Source organism: Strix aluco, chromosome 22 (assembly GCF_031877795.1).
Source record: "Strix aluco isolate bStrAlu1 chromosome 22, bStrAlu1.hap1, whole genome shotgun sequence".
Taxonomy (NCBI): domain Eukaryota; kingdom Metazoa; phylum Chordata; class Aves; order Strigiformes; family Strigidae; genus Strix; species Strix aluco.
The window spans coordinates 7,508,318-7,525,642 of NC_133952.1; the positions used below are offsets into that span (position 1 = coordinate 7,508,318).

Sequence of the window (17,325 nt, forward strand, 5' to 3'; positions counted from 1 at the left end):
AATATACTAAGAATCCCTGAAGTCTGGTAGATTTAGATGGCAACATTTGCCTTTCTGGGTCAGAAAAAAGATTTTTTTTTTTTTTGGATACAGCTGGAAATCGTAGCAATTGGTGCATCTGAGCCAAGAAATAAGTGTATTTGAGACCGGCGGGAGTGGCTGGCTAGTTAATATCCTGCAGCAAATATGTGAAGACTGGGAGTTTTTTTAGCCTGTAGTGTGTACAGCCATTTCCCTTTTGGGTATTATAGTCCTCATCATTCCTGCTGCTGCTTCTCCTGGGGTTATCCAGCTGAGGAGCTGCCTGTCTGCTCTGCTTTATGCTGTGGAGGTGATTAATCAGGTGGTGTTTCCCTCTTCCTTGAGATGAAGGAAGGGGCAGGCTTTGGTCCCTTTCGTCGACATTTCAGGCTGCACGTGCAAGTGGCATCACTGGATCTGTTTGTGAAGAAGCGGGGGGCATCTGCAGCCTGCTGGGGTTATTAAAAGTTGTGGAGTTGTGGGAGACTTCTGCTTTTAGACGGTAACTGAAGAGAAAAATACTGATTAGTATAAATTACTGGGAGAATAATTTAGAGTGCGTTGAATATTAAAGACGTCAGAGCCAAAGCATCATCTCAGAGGCATGCTGACTCCTTACCGCTGCTGTTGTTGGAGTGTGTAGTAGCACAGCTGCCAAGGTCCCTTTTAAAGTCTCATGTGTTACAGCAAATACAGGATGATCATATGAATAAGCGATCTTTCTATTGTCTCACTTCCTTGGAAGTTTAAATGGAGAGTTAATCCTCTGCTCCATTGTCATCCTCTACCTTCCCATCCCCTTCCTTCCTCTCTTTGCTACAAATAGTCTCCTGAGGTTTCAGTGTGAGGGGAAAGTAAGATTGGCATTTTTAGCTATTAAATGAGGTTAATCAGCTTGGTAGTGGGTGGGAGAAATGTGCTCTGAGGTTAAGAATGTGATATTAGTGGTTAGCAGGACCCTTATTATCAGTCCAGTGTAAATTTCCTTCTGTTAGGCATGAACTTTTTAGTTAAAAATTACCTGGTTGTTTTATTGTTCCTATAATTAAGAGAAACACGGCAGTTGTGGGGAGGGTGTGTAAAAGAAGGGTATCCTTTTCCTCTTCTGTTGAAGACACTGTCTTGAATTTGACAGAAGGGAATTAGGGCTGTAAATCACTGTTCTGCAAAATGCACTTTAACTGGCACGAAGAAAATAAATGCAACTACTGAAATTTCTGCAGGATGAGGAAGGTTAGTCTGAGCAGACTTTGAGATGTGTCATTTTGGCAGCTGCCCAGAATGGCTGAACTGCTGGGGAGGAATGCTAATCCTTTTTGCTAGCTTTTGGCATAGTCAGTAAAAATATGCAGATACGTTTTCCAAAAATACATCCCTTTTCTTACAGAATGCACAGTGCGCTGTGGGGATGCAAATAATACAGCAGGATAACCTGAATGAAGCCAGTATTCCTCATTTCAACAGTTAAAACCTCAAGAAGCAGCATATCAATTTTTGCAATGTCTGCTTGACTTCCATCCATAAATGACAGCCTGCTGGCAGAAAGACCAGGAGGAATGATTAAAGCCATGCAACACTCCTCCTGTAACAGAAGGAGACCATCTTTACAGATTGTGAATATAACTGACTGCTTTAATTAATTTCACCTTCTTGACTTTAATATTAAAAATCTGAAAAACGCAGTTACTATTTTTATAGAAATATACATGTAATTACTACTGAAAAAACAAATAGGATATGGAAATATGAACGAAAACATTTGATGACAAATGCAAATTTCAGCCTAAATATTTTACTCTGCTTGGCAGTAAATCATTGCTGGTAAAAAGATTCACAACCAGTCTTTCTGCATAAATCAAACTTCAGCTGTGCAACGGAGAATTCACATGCCGTTGCGTTGGATGTTCCTGCACCACAATAGCAGGAAAGAGTGGATGTAGCCAGCGTGTCATCTTGGCACTGCGCTCCTCAGAGCTGCTGCATTAAGATGTAACCCGTTCGGGTGCCTCCGATCATGCCTGAAGACAAACTGCAAGAGCACCGTGCCTGCCTGCGTCCTTTCCTGCTGAAACGGTCCGCCCCGGCGTCCATTTCAGATGGGATTAAATTTGCACTTTGAATGCAGAGAGGTATCGAGTAGCATGGCGATTATGTATGCAAACTGAAAATCAGATGCCTCAGTGGGAATAGAGCAGCCCGTAATCTAGCCATCACCAGATTTCCTTGTGGATTTGAAAATAGGGTGAAACGATGTGTTTTGGTAGATTTAACCTTGTGTTTTCAAGAATGCGTTGATTTAATAGATTGCCGAGCCCGTGGTTTGCCATTTTCAACTACAAAAAGTGTTGAAGTGGCAGCAGAAATGATGATGATGGTACTCGGAGGGTCTGTTCACAGGATTGTTTTCACTCGTGTGGTATCCAAAGTTTCTTTTCCAGGGGTGTGATTCCTGTTGTTATAATAGACCGGGCAAGTCTCCTGTGGCACTGCTGCCAGTTCAAAAAGAGTGGCACACATTTTACTTTCTCCCTCCCCCAGACTCAAACCGTATCCACACGTATGAATGTGTATCATCACGTTTTCAAAAATCTTAGCTTTCGGGTTAGTATTGTCAAATACTGGGTTTTGCTCTTTAAAGGGCTTCGGTGCTTAAAAGAGGAACTGCCAGATAGTTTTACACTTAATCCAATAATGAACTCAAACATAATGATGCTTGTTGTATGAGGTTTAATTATACAGTTTGTAACTGTAGTTCCTTTTCTTCTACCCGTGCAGTACTGCAGCAGCAGTGTCTATACCCTGCGTTCCAGGGTGCTTGCCTGAGTACTCTCCTTGCAGTTGCAGTGCTGGGAAATGACTGAGGCACGTAGATTATTGAGCATTTTGATACGGAAGGCACATAAATGTATGAATTGATTGGACCGAACAGATAAATAGTAAGAGTGCTGATTCAGATAACTTACCTTCAGCTGATTCTTTTTGCGCTGAAAATTTCCCACCTTATTTGCAACCAAATATTGCATAGGAGAGTAGGAAGAGTACTGATTCCAATGAAAATGGATTTAGCTTTCATTCTCTTACAAACTTAATGCTACTGGTTTGAGGGTGTACAAGTGAGGGGGACCATCTGCTTTACATTTCAAATAACTGTCATCTTCCTACAGCTATCAGAAGACTTGTGATTTGGTCGGGGGGGGGAATTACTTTTCTCCATAGTTAACACTTCGCCTACAAATCTTGTCTTTCAGATGGGAAGAGGAACTGACAAGAAGAATGAGCCTGGAATCTATGGTAGAAACCTTGCGAGAGGTGAGTTTTGAATAGTATGTATTGAAAGGTATAGGTTTTCTCTGCACCTTTTATTAGGCTGGTAGTTGTTTGAATTTTTTTAATTAAAAAACGCTCTTCTAACTAGCAGCTGACTGCATTGCTGTGTGCTAGAGAATAGTGTTAATGTCTGGAAGCTGAAGCAGGAAGGTGCTGAGTTTTCTGACAGTGAAGTGTGGGGGTGGTGACGTGCCTTATCAGCCCTGCTCAGGTTAAGCGAGGAAGCATATGTTGTCCTCTTCCCCCTTAGTTCTTTGTGTGCTTTCTCTTGCAGGAGGCGCAGGAAGCGGAAGCTCTCCAGGAGGAGTTAAATGAAAAGATTGAGAGACTGAAAGCAGAACTTGTGGTCTTTAAGGGTCTGATGAGTGATGTAAGTACACTGGAGAGCAGAGTGGCCAACTCCCACTGCCTTTGTGAAATGTGTGTGTCATGCAAATGGCTTCATTCATAAAAAGGTTATGGTCTTAGTGAGTGCTGCTTTGTAGTTAGCATTATGGCTGCCTTTATGATCTAATGCATCAGACAGATCACCCTTCCCCCTGCTTCCTGTCTGGTCTGTGTAGAGATGCATTAACTTGCTGCTTAGCCCATAACCCGGACTCTTCCCTCCCTTCCCCGTTCTCCACAGCTGGCAGTGCTGGCATTCCGATCCGCAGCCGTGGAAAAAAATGTTGGAGAACTTGCAGGTTAGCGTAAAGGGTTCCTCACCGTGCAGCACCGTGTACTGCTAATGGGGGATTTTTGCTCCCAGTCATGCAAGAAAGTCATGTTCAAAAAGGAAGACGCTTATACGTGTTTCCCAGCTCTCTTTATGAAAGCTCTGAGGAGATTAACCCAGTATCACTGGTTCAGGTATCTGGCTTTCTTTCCAGGGCTGCTTTGACCTATTTTTTTTTTTTAAAAGACTCTTTTTTCACAGGAATTTCCTCATGTCTCATTAGATATTGAATTCCCTTCAAAGCTGAGGCATCTTTCAGGCTGTGACTGGATAATTTTCTAATATTTAGACATACCGAGAGCATGTACTCATGCAAACTAGAAAGATATTCCAGGTGAATTAAGTATGGTGCCTTCCTCTGTAAGACTGAAGTAGTGCTGATGCCAGTTGTCTAATGAATATGTCCTATTATGCTTATTTATTCTGTAATTTTGCGTAGAACTGTTTCCTTCTGTCTCTATAGAAGCTTGCAGAACCAGCTCCCTGGTGTCAAATGCATTCTCTCAGGGCCACTAGATCTGTTCATGTGAAATTTGGCAATTAGCTGTCTCTTCTCTTGGTGTTTAATCGAGAATAGGCATGCTTGGTTAGAGGCAGTGTGAAAGGGAGAAACTTGTTAGGGCTGCATCACTGTGATGACCTTTTTGCTGAGGAAGAAACGTTGCTCAGTGTGTACAAAAAGGGTGGCGGTGAATGCAAACATCCTCCTCAACTTGAGAGAAAGTGTGCGTTAGGCTTTGCAAACTCTAAGGGAGAAGAGAGCCTAAGGAAACCAGTGAGAATGCTTGTTTTGAATCCCACTGTGTAAATATTTAGAGCAGAGAAATGCAGAATGTTGGCGTGTGACTCTTGCTTTCCTGTGGATGAGAATCGCTGGTACCTCTTCAGTTGATGATTGTGTTTTAGAGTGTGTCAGTGTTTAGAGATTTCTTTTTCTCAGTGTGTTTGGAAAACAAAAATCTCTAACTTGTTCAAAGGTGGTTGACAGGGGCTAGAGAAGAACGCTATCTAATAATTAAAAAAAAAAAAACCAAAACCAAAAAAACCCCAAAACCCCCCAAAAACCAAACCAAACCAAAAAACAACCCAAAGCTTTCTTCTTGGAAAGGGGATTTGGTATTTAAGAATGCTCTGCAAAGAGTTTTTCTGCTTTTCTGGTCAAAGTGGAAGCATTGCCTAGCATTGCCATCACATTGAAGTGATACTTTCTAATGGAGTAAGTCTCGTCTAGGCTGGAAAATAAACTTTTTGTGGAACAGTGTTTCCTCATAAGGAGCCAGCTGTACTGTCTGAGTGGGAGTATCCCTTATAAATTATGTTTATAACTACTGCCCAGAGTGAAGCAAGACAAAATATTTTTCATGTAGGATTTTTGCTAGGCTGGAAGCCAGATTAATGCCAATGAGGAGTATTTTCTGTGTTACAAGCTTTGATGGATCTCTTTAGATCCAGTCTTGATTTTACGTTTTCATGGTATGTATGAAGTTGCTGAGTAGCCTGGATTTTGTTTTAAAAGCAACTTCTCCTTGCAGGCACCGTTCTCCTGTCTGAAAGGGGAGCAAGTGTTGCATACTCACCAGGTTTTAGATTTCATTCTGTTCTGCACATGCTCAACAGGGTTCTTCTCCACTTTTAAAGCTTTATTGACCCATAAAAGTTTACTGTTGGCACATCTAGCAGTTGTTTTGGGGTGGGTATAAGGTTTTTTTTGGTGGCAAATCACTCTGAGTTGAAATTTTGTTAGAATCAGATATGAATGTTAATTGTTAGCTATCTAGTCCATTCAGATTGTCCATGTACTGCCTTTCCTGGAGAAGATGTAATGTTGTGTAAGAATGGTATGCCCTGGGGTTAGAGAGATACTGTGGGGTATCTCTTCTTTCCTGAACTGTATAATAATAGAAGATAATCACTACTGTCCTTCCTGCAGCCCATGACAGACCTGGACACAAAGATTCAAGAAAAGGCCATGAAGGTGGACATGGACATCTGTCGTCGAATCGATATCACAGCCAAGCTGTGTGATGTAGCGCAGCAGCGCAACTCTGAAGACGTTTCCAAGATATTCCAGGTGATTAGGCCATGAATTTTCCATAGGGTAGGACAAGAAGTGAGGGGATGAGAGGGAGCAGCGTTGAGGAGTGTGGTCCAGGTCATTTGCCTTTTCTGGAAATGTCTCTATGTAGACCTATTTTCTTCTTTCTTGGTCTTGAAGTGTAGCTCTCTTCTGCAGAAGCTGCTGTAGTACTAAGAGCACAAAATTTAGAGAGTTTAAAAAAAGAAGCCTCAGGATGACCTATAAGACATGCTGTTAGTCTGATGCTAGTCTACAATGAATGCAGGGGAAAAAAAGCATTACAGGGTCTAGGTTTGTATAAATGGCTTCCTCACATTTGTTCCCTTCACAAGTGAGAGGTTTTAAGCTTGTAGAACTGTCATCTGAATGTTCTTATTTCTGGTTCAAGCTCCGTGGCCAGAAATAACGCTTCTGTGGTGGTGAGCTATGACTGCTTTGTGAGACTAGAAACTCCAGTTGCTTTCCTTGAGCTATGGTGGCTCCTTGGTGCTAGCAGGAAAGTCATTTAATTTGCTCCAAAAGCAAGCAGTTACAGCTCTGCGTGGAACAAACCTGTAACTCCCAGTGCAGTTGGTCTCCTGTCATAACTGCGATTTCAATTGTGATTAACCCATCTTCCTTCTACTTTGATCTAAATGTGTCTTGTTCAGTCTTTCAGTAAGTCTGATGCTTTTCTCTGTAGAGCGATGCCACAGAGTGTGCTAAATGCTGTACAAAACCACCGTAAAAGATCCTTGTGGTCTCTATTGGTTGTGCTTTCTGGCTTAGTGAAGTTGCCTAAATGTTTGATTTTTTTTTTTTTTTTTTTCTAATGTATCCTGAAAGACTCAAATCTCTTTACTGGAGACAGTTTATTTTTCTAGCATGTTGAGCCATTACATTGTGCTAGTGGTTCCTTCTTGTCTTTGAGTAGAATTGCAGTGTCTTTCTGCTCAAAGGTAACTGCAAAGAGCACTTTTGGTCAAGCATGCAGTGGTTAAAATGATCGTCATGGAGAACAATACCAGTAAGGGACGGCTTCCATGCCAGGTAGAGGGAAAACTACAGTAGGTTCGAGTGAGCTGTGTGTTTGTGACTCTGTGGCACCATCTGTGAATATCTTTTATGTTCACAGTCCTCAGATGAAGAAGTGATCCTCTGCGCCCTTTGCAGAGGTATCCCTTGAGTTCTCTGCACATCTGTGAACTTCATTTCTTTGAGACTGTCCAGGCATTTTCATGGTTCAGTTAACCCTTCTTTGGTCAACCTGAAGATTAGCAGTCTGCTTCTGCTGCTGGGGTGGGAATGACCCTGAAATAAAGGTTTATCTAGAAAAGCTTCCTGTCTATTCTTTTGTGGTGGTTCAATGCTGGGAGCAACAGCCTGTGGTGGTGGCAGGAGAGGGAGAGTTCTGTCATTGCTCTCGAGCCTGCTGCCTGGGCACTCCTGCCAGCTTATGCTTTTACCCTGTATCATTCTAACCTCTGCATGTTCTCTGGTAGATCACAGACTGGTGTCAGTGAGCAGATGAACATCTGCAGAGCGCTGGCAGCCTGCAGCTTGCTTTGCTCTTCGCCGTTCTGAACCGCTTCCCTGTGCTCTGCGTTCACCTCTCATTAACAGATGCAATTCCTGTCTTGAATACGAGCAATCCCTGAATTGCCTGAGAACTGATGAACAGTTGTATTCGCTCAAACCTAATGGCTCTCTTTTTCTTTATTTCTGCCCCTCATGGCACAGTACCTCAATTGAACCTTCTAGTTACTGTTCTTCTCTCCAATTAAGGTGGCTTCCAAGAAGAAAGAACGCAAGCTCCCATCTGACGATGACCTCTCTGAACAGGATGGAGACAATGGCAGGTTCTCTGATGATGAGGTCAGCTGTTCACTGAACATCACAGATGAAATGAAGCGTATGTTTAATCAGCTGTGAGTATCGTGGGCAGTGTGGGGAAAACTTATTCCGAAATGCAGACTTAACCCCAGAACTCAAATATTGAGTTACTTCTCTGTGCTTTCAGAAGCGTTATTTTTTTCCACTCAGTGCTTGCTATGGGTTGAACCTGAGCTGCCAGGATGGTACATACTCAAAGGTTTTCTGGAAGTTCAAATAAAATTAAACTGATTTTTGTTCCTCCCTTAAGTAGGGAGGACTATAGAGAATACAAAAATATAGTAGTAGAACTAGATGTTTATATATTGTTGTAACAGTAGCGAAAGAAGAAACATGAAAAAAAAAAAGTCAAAACTTGAGTCTGTCCTGTATGTTTTGCTGAATATTAGATTTCCAGAGTTTTGGACAGAACCTTGCTGCTGCTTGGGCTGGATAGAATTTGGCCATGTCACTGAAAGCTCAGTCCAAAATGGATACAAACTTCTGTATTTTGCATGATTTTTTTCAGTTGAGCTACAGGCAAACGTGGATCTGTCCAGAAGCTCAGTTTATAGATTCCAAGAACGTCAGTGCTGTAACCTTGCTGCAAGCTCACATCTCCCAAACTGGAAGAATTGTAACTTGTTTTGCCTAAAGCTTTACCCCAAATCGGAGTTTTAGGAAGCTGAGAAGAGACTCTCTGCACGTTGGTGCTACACAAAGCATTTCAGGAAGCAGGTTGGCAATGTGCCCTGCTGCTCTCTTCCTCCTGTTCTAGAAATGATGGAGATGGCCACAGCCTGGGGAGGATTTTGAGGGTCTCTGCTGTTTTCTTTTGCCAGAGGAAAGCCCCAGCAAGCACTATAGGTCTGACTTCCCTAGCATTTGAATATGGGTGTCTTCTGCCAACTTCTTCGGTGACCGCAGAGGGAGGAATTCCCAGTGCTTTCCCACACAATGTAGGACAGTATTTAATACGTAGGAGTATGCAAGAAATTCTCTAAGAAGCTCTAGTTCCTCTTCTGTTGTCAGGCTGTTGCCAAAAGTTGTTTTCGGGGTGTGTGTCTCTTTCTGCCTGCCTGAATTTCACGTATAGGAGGGCATGATTTTGCAGAAGTTGTAGGTGACTCCTCTTGTCCTAACTCGTTTTAGATGTCTTTAGGCCCTTATTAATATTCAGTGTAATAAATGCAAATTTTTGACTTCTCCACTGCTAGAATTCAGTGTGGCAGTGTAGATGTTTTAGAAAAACAAGAGGCTAAAATTTAGCTACTAGCTGGTAATGCATTTAGTTTTCAGTTTTGTTCTTAAGCCTGTCCTGTGATACCCAGTTTTTACTGGTGATGCTAATGAAATTCTTATCTCCTGCTCCTATCTGATTTGGCACATAGTGCTGCAGGAATCTTGTTACATGCAAATTGGGTTGATCTAGAACAGTGTTCATGGCTTATTGAAGATGGTACATCTCTAAGGATGTCTGGGTTTGGGGGCTTTATGAGGTAGAAAATAATATTTTACAAATAGCTGAATAGCTTGTCTCATTAACAGAAACTGAAAGCAACTTTTTATCTGTAATGAACTTAATCTTTAAGTGTCTACTAGTAACAAGTCAAAATGCAGTCAGCTTTGGACAGTGTATGTCTGGAGTAAGCAGCAGTCAGGAGTGGGAGCCTTTGTGCTCTCTGACAAGGATAGCTCTTGCAAAAAGAAACTGAAGTAGTTGAATTGCAAAAGGCACAATCATGTATGTCCAAGTTTGTTGGGTTTTTTTTTTTTAAATTATTTTCTTAAAGTCATGCTGAGTATGGACAAATGGCCTGACTCTTTTGCCAAGCTCTTCAGCCTCCTAAAGACAGTATTGGACTCGGTTTCCGCACTGAGATGTTATCTGCTTAAAAGGAAGTGAACTAAAGTAATAAAAATGCATCAGTCTGAAATTATCAGACTACTTCTGGGAGCAATTTCAGGTTTTTGTCAGACCTCCTTAACAAGGACAAGAAGCAGCTACTAGTGTCTCTCTCTGCTGCTGTTCAAACCAAAAGGGACTCAAGTGCCTTCTGAAACTTTCCTTTATTGCACAACTGACCATACTAAAAGGGCTTGACCAAATAACAGTGTCAAAGGCCACTCTTGCCACTGTTTGTTCTCAGTCTTAAGTGGCTGTCGTAGTATCTGTGTTGTTCAAGTCAACAATAAGTGTTTGTGCTCACCTGCACATCATTTTGGGGTTCAGTTTCTTCATAGTTGTTACTTTCGAAAATAATGTTTTTAAGTGCTGCAGGGAAAATGTTGGCTGAACTTCAGCATGAAAATCAGCAGGGAGTCTTCTGGTGGCTGTTTCTTGTAAAATTCCTTGAACTGTGTTTGGGCTCATTTTCCCACGTATGAAAAGAATAGTTTAAAACATTTTTGTGGTTTTGCAAACAGGGGAAAATAATGTGCAGCACCATCTGGAGGACAGAGCTAGGACTGTGTACTTGAACCAGGAATGCTAACAAGGATCTTTTATTCTGCTCTGGGGTGGCAAAGAGCCCAGGAGCGAGGGACTTGGACGGTGGCAAAGCCTGTTTGTAAAAACTGTGAGGATTTTCAGCTGCTGCATTGTCTCCTTCATTCACTTCTCATAGCCCCTTTTTTTCTAGTAGATTAATTAAAGGACTGAGGGAGTAGTTTTCACTAATGCTTTTTCCGTTATCTTACAGTCGTGAGACATTTGATTTTGATGACGACTGTGATAGTTTAACATGGGAGGAGAACGAGGAAACGTTGCTTCTTTGGGAAGACTTCACAAACTGCAATCCTTCAATTGACCTCCAAGGAGAGGTGAGTTTATTTCTGTTATTTTCTTGAACTATTCTCCGCAGAAACTGTATCCCTCAGCTGCTCTCTTAGCCATTTGAGCCTTTGGATATTTGACTGGGGATCTAGTTTGCCACGCAAACTTGCTTTGATTTTAAAATCCTCTTAGTGCTTTCTCTCTATGGTTGCTTTTCAGTCTGTGCAATCAGTTTATTTGCCAAACTTCGTTTCTTTTGCTCCTTCAAACTGAGTATTTAAAAGTACCAAGTGAGTGTCAGAAGATCCAAGGCATCTAGCTGCTACGGGAGCATCACGCAATCTGTCACCCTAAGCAGTCGTTTATCTAAAGCCCTATATCTTCCACACAGCATCTCACTTTCTCTGTAGATTATCATTCACACTTTGATTATCAAAATAGCCCACGTAGTGTGGGGGATGGTCTGTGGAAGATGTTAAATGTATGTATACCCTGTCACAAACAAAGAAGCTGTGGTTGCAGGACTGTGTAAGGCCCCAGGGATCTTCTGAACCCGTGAATCTTGTGCTTCCATCTTCCCAGTCAATAGGAATCTCCCGCCATTGGTGGATAATAAACAGCTTGCTTTTAATCCTTAAGATCCCACGCAAAGTAGGCTAATGGCTGCATGCTGCCTCATTGAGTGACTCCTTTTTAAACAAGCCTAAAGAGTGATTGAAATGGCAAGGTCTGGCTTTGTGCGGGTAGTCTTAAATGTGATGCTCTTACTTTGTTACCGAGTAGCACGACAGCAGCAGGTAAGAAATAATCCTGCCTTCTCCCGTCATCGCTGTAGTGTAAAGATGCTGAGGCAGCAGTCTCCTGAATATTGTCTTGTGTTGACTGCCAGGGGTGTGTTAATTTGCATCTTCCCGTTTGTGTATCATCTGGCATACTCTGAAACTGCAGAGATTACTCAGAAGTGCTAGGACTGCAGAAAGCAGCGTACTTAGCTACGTGTCGCCTTTTGAGCAGGGAGAGTGGCAGAGTGATAATGTGTAGCCACGTGCTGGAATTAGTGACAGATTTATTTGCATATGCCCATGTGTGCGTGTATAAGAACAGCTATCAGAGGAATATTGCCGAACTCAGACCCTCCATGCGAAAACTCTAAAGGTTTTAAGAAGCTTAAATCCTTCTAAATGAAAATTATACAAGGGAAGGGTAGATTTGTCTTGTAGATGGAGATTGAGAATAAAGACTGCTCCGTCTGTGCCTGGTCTCTAACACAGTGCTTTACATGTGTGAATCTTCCTTCCACTGGCTTTACTCCTTTCAAGTTCTTACGCAGTGCCCTAGCCACCTTCTTTTATGACCTTCCTCCTTAAAGCACTTGCTGCATATAAAAGGATAAGTGGAATGATTCTTGTAACTATAGGCTGGTTAGCCTGACGTTGATACCAGGCATGATCCTGATAAAGCTGCCACAGATGTGGCCTGAGGATGGAAACATAATTAATGCTCATCAGTGCAGTTGCATTAAATTGAATTTTTTTTTTTTTCTGGAAAAGGGAGGTAGGTAATAACATGAAAGAGAGAACAATGACATTGTTTTCATCTCGCTGACAGTATGAAATAGTGCTGTGTGTTTTGTAGCCCAGACTGTACTGTCAATCCAAAGCAACGATGATACGGGAGCTGTTGTCTGGCAGGATATTTCCTTTGGGACAGCATATGTTCTTATGTGTGATATTTTCATCGGTGGTGTGTGGGAGCGAGCATGCTTTATCTAGCAGTTAAGTGAAGAATTTCAATAGGAAACAATGTGTGCAGAGCATACGTGTGAGGTCATGGAGACTGAAAGGACTTGAGAATTATAATATGTAAAAGGAAGATGAGAATTCCAGTGCAAAGCTGTAAGTAGTGGTGTGGTCAACTCAAGGAAAAATTGTTCTATGGCTGGAGAGCAATTGCATTCTAAGTGTGACCAGACTGTGAAAGGAAAATCCATGGGTTTGGTTCATCAGATATCTGTGCATCAGATAGCTGTGTTTAATTGTTTCTAAGTGAGGTTAAATAAGAAAATCTTCAGTCTGCTACTGAATTCCTTGTTAGTTTCTGGCTAATTCTTTGTGTCTTCCTTTCCCCTGCAGGAAGAAAACCTGGGAAACTTGATCCATGAAACAGAGTCTTTCTTTAAAACGAGAGATAAGGAATACCAAGAAACAATAGGGCAGATAGAGGTAAGGAAGTGAATCATGGCAATGTGAATTGTTTCTAAGGTATGAAGACATGCGCAGTGTTCTGGTCCGGTATACCCACAGAGGAAAGATGGAATGTTTGTATATCTAGGAATGCAAAGGCATTTTCCTTAGACATACCCTTGGGATTTTTTCTAAATACCATTCTCTATACAGCACTGTTACTGAGTAAGCATAAATCTGTAGCTGGTGGGAGAGAGAACCTTCAGAACAAAGAGAATAAAAAATGCAGTATTATTCTTTTTCCCCTATTTGCCTTGCATATCCACCGTCACACTGGGAAGTGCTTTACAAGACGTGGCCTCAGAGGTTGCCAGACACAACAGCTGTAGCTTCTCAAAATTTTTGCCCTGCCTAGAATATGCTTTCATTAATTACTGCATGTTGACAAACAAGATGCCAAGCAGCAGGAAAAAAAACCTGAGCGCTGTTTAAAAACAGTGTTGAGCTCTGATTAAAATACACTTCATAAGCTGATGAATACATTAGCAGTGTACAACAGTGAGGTTAAACATATTGTGTGGTGTTTTGGCTTGGCTCTGGGCAGCTTTAGCATCCCCACCAGTATGTAAAATTGAGTGAAGCTGGGAGAAGCTGCTAGCAACTCAGCTTAGGCTGATTATTTCTTCTTATTTCTTACAGCTGGAATTGGCCACGGCCAAGAGTGACATGAATCGCCACCTTCATGAATATATGGAAATGTGTAGTATGAAAAGGGGCCTGGATGTACAAATGGAAACCTGTCGTAGGCTTATCAAAGGCTCAGCTGACAGGTAATAAGATATTACCATTCTGCCTGGGGTGCTTCAAGAATTTATTTTGCTCTTGTTTCCTGCCAAGTTGTTTTAAAGGCAGTAGTATCATTTTGTCCTAAAGCTTTGTCCTTTAGATAATCTTGTTTTGTTCAGGGTCAAATATCAGTCTTAAAGGGAAGCCTGTAACAGTGTATAGGTTCCTACACACAGTAGCACTTCTAAGGATTCAACACCTACTGGTAAAACCAGGGCTCTCTAACTTGGATGGACTTTTAGTCCTACCGTCATAGATCTAGAACTCTTAAAAGCCCAAATTAAACCTTGACTTAAAGAACTTGGGTTTTAATCTTCTCATGCGTCAAGAGCCCTATACTATGAGGGATTTCTCTCACCTCTTGCTCGCCCTCAGTACACATCCTGGCTTAAAAGAACAAGATGATAAACTTTTTTTGAGTTTTCAAGGCTGTATGTATTAGGGGTAATGCAGGTCTCTGTAGGATGTTCATTGGACTTAGTTTCCATTTCCCCATCAGTAAACTTAGGGCAGCCTTTATGTTTGTATAGGAGATGGCAGGGGTGGGGTGGCAGCACACAGGCTACTTAAGTTTACTACTGATACTTACTGTAAACCCAAAGCTTAATGTTAATAAAGGATATTTGAAATTAATTTGGGAAGTGAAAGTGACCATTTTCTTTAAAGGTTCCTTTTGGCTTTCCTTCTGTGACTGATAATTTTTTGTCTAAACTGTTCTCTGAATTTTTCTACAGAAATTCTCCCTCTCCCAGCTCTGTAGCCAGCAGCGACTCAGGAAACACAGATGAAATTCAGGATGAGTTGGACAGAGAGACGGATGTGGAGCCCATGGTCAGCTGATACGTACTTGGAGCATTCTGGTGAAAGGGAAGATACAAGAAAAGATTAAAAAACAATACACTGATGGGGGAAAAACAAAGACTTATAAGCCCTTGCACAGGGTTTCTAAGGACTCATTCCTACACGCATCCCCACCCCACCCAAGGATTGGTGCTGTAAATTTCTATTGTTATACAAATCATAAATGCAGAGTCCTGTAAGAAAACATGGTGTTTTAATTGTGCCTTTGCCCCAAGCTGAGCCACTTTAAGCTCCAGTGGAATATTAATAGCAGGTGTTTTTATAAAAAATATTATTTAAAAAAATCTGGCAGCAGCAGAGAATGGTGCTGCAAAGGCTCTGGGTATTTCAATAAGCTTATGGTTTTATTGAACTGCTGCACTGATTGGCAAAAGGAGTGCTGGCAAAATGAGAAGCGAGCCCAGGACAATTATGGTACAATTACCAATGTCTGGCACAGAAAACAATGCCTTCAAATTGAACTGTAAACATTTAAAAATAATAGCGGGTTTAGAGACAGCTTTTAGGATTAAGCAGTTATACAATATTGAAAGGAATTTCTTCCTTCCATCTTTCTGGGTGAAGGAGCCTTTGAGATTTGTACGAGCTTTCTGCTAGACTCCAGAATCTGAAGAAGCAGGTCTCAGCTCGGTGGCAAAGCAGGTGGACAAAGGAGGGTTCAGTGGGGTGGGACTATCACTGATAAACTACTATGCAAAAAAAAAAAAAAAAAAGCTCGCCTTATTTATATGGAATGTTTGGTCCCTGCTGGGCTACAGTTATCTCTTGGGGAAAGGAAAGCTAAAAACACATTTGCACATGTTAGTTATCTGTAGAGCTTCTTTTGAGGAGAAATGTATTACAATGCCTTTGTTTCCAGTGATTGGATTACGAGGGGAATCAGCCCTTCAGTTCCTGTGTTTTATGTTTTCTTTTTTCAGGATTTTTTTTGTTTGTTTTAAACCATAGTGTTCGCAGATTTTACTTTGCTGACAGGGAGATAACTCCATTTTATGCTGCTTTCATGATGTTTAGAGTGGGATAGTTGAAGCATCAGGATAGGCTGACATGCGGTGGTATAGATGTAGGCTTGAGACATGACATTGGGAGAGTTCCAGACCACTGTTCTGGAAAGCTGAACATCGGAAAATACTGTAATCCTTTTTAGGGCGTAGGAAAATGAATCCCAAACTGCTGCCCTAGAATTAGGGAAGAACAGCCATGTGCTTTCTCTGTGAGAAAGTGAGAAGACCTAGGCTTTGTCAGTCTTTCTGTATTTTTGCACAGGAGAAAGCAGCATCAAAAGTCAAATCACTTGGTGGTATGTGAGGAAACTCTGGCATCATCAAGCTGTTCATGATTATTAATGGGAATTGTAGCACCTCAGCCAGGTAAAAACAGGGTATAAACCTCAGCCAATAATTTTTTTGTTTGTTTTTTAGACCAAGATTGAAAGTGTAGTTAATACTGCCTAAAGGTAACTGTGTAGTGAACTAGCAGTTGCAAGACTTGGAGTAAATACCAAATTTTTTTTTTTTTTTTCCTGCCAGGAAGCTTAGAAACTGCTATGTAGTAGCAGTGCTAGGACTGGACAGGGAAATACCCGATTTAAGCACCCTCTCAGTGTTATGTAAAGGTAAGCTGGCCAATCTTTTTAGCTTCCTGAGTATTGTTTCCAAGCTCTCTTATATATTGATCTGAAATCAGTGGGCTTGCATTGTAAGCATAGAGCCAGTATAGATCAGTGTTGCTTTTGTCCAAAAAGAGCACAAGTGTCTCGGCAAAGGAGACATCTGGGCAGTAACGTCTCTCCATCTTGCGTGGCTTTGCAGAGGGGCAGGACTTCAGAGGGTTTCTGCCCGCCCTGTAACTGTGGGTACAGTAATGTCTTCTCAATTTGAGTTGCCTGTGTTGCTGCCTGGAGTTTCATCGCTGTTCGGATCCATCTCCTGCTTGGACACGATGGTGCTTTTAGGCCCCGTGAATCAAATGGGCTCCCTGTGGTTTTTCAAAGTGGGGAGGAGCACTGGGGTGATCCATCTGGATCCACAATGTGGAGACCATGATCCACAATCGATGGCTTCTGTCCAAGAAAAGAGATCCAAGGATATCCTTGTGGTTTCCTTGCTTATTGAAATACTCAGTGCAGTTATTCATAGAGTAGCTAGCAACTTCTTGGTTCCTGTGGTGGGGGTTAGGGGCTTTTCCAAAGCCTGTTTTATCGTGTAAATGTAAATAACTTTTCTCTGGAAAAGAAATCTTATTCCAAAGTGCTCATTCCTGTTATTTCTTAGGTGGCCAAAGTGGTAAATGTCATGTTCCCTAGGGCTGTAAGCTGGGGTGGGTGGGTGGGAGCAAGAGATGTGATATTTTTTTGAGGGGGCTGGGACTGCATGTTTTCAATAAAGTACTCTTAAGGTTTTCAAGCCTGTATGAACTTCAGCTGCTAATACATGGCTTCTCACGAGGCTGAGAAACCATCTGCCAAAGCTGAATGTCTGTAATGCTTTAGTGACTTTGGTGGAGGCATTGTTAAGCAATCTACTTGCACAGTGAATCAGCCTCGTCGGAGGCTGTCGTTCAGCTCTCCTCAATTATGAAATGCTCTTTGGTACTGGAGAAACTGAGCAATTTTAACAGCCGTCCGGCTTAGCTGCTGTTTTGGGTTTTGTTTTTTTTCTTCTTT

General features: G+C 41.8%; 1 protein-coding gene across 2 annotated transcripts in view; it reads left to right on the forward strand.

The window, feature by feature from the left end:
- The window catches only part of IFFO2 (intermediate filament family orphan 2), a 39,339-nt gene extending 22,379 nt beyond the window's left edge, over positions 1-16,960 (forward strand). Inside the window, exons 2-9 of one of the 2 annotated variants that reach the window (XM_074848326.1) lie at positions 3,270-3,330; positions 3,623-3,718; positions 5,997-6,137; positions 7,908-8,050; positions 10,697-10,817; positions 12,903-12,992; positions 13,653-13,783; positions 14,534-16,960. In XM_074848326.1, coding sequence (XP_074704427.1) covers positions 3,270-3,330; positions 3,623-3,718; positions 5,997-6,137; positions 7,908-8,050; positions 10,697-10,817; positions 12,903-12,992; positions 13,653-13,783; positions 14,534-14,639 — 889 coding nt within the window. In that variant the 3' untranslated portion in view covers positions 14,640-16,960. The remainder of the gene's footprint in view (positions 1-3,269; positions 3,331-3,622; positions 3,719-5,996; positions 6,138-7,907; positions 8,051-10,696; positions 10,818-12,902; positions 12,993-13,652; positions 13,784-14,533) is intronic. The other variant, XM_074848327.1, reaches the window with a different exon arrangement.
- Positions 16,961-17,325: the final 365 nt, after the last annotated feature.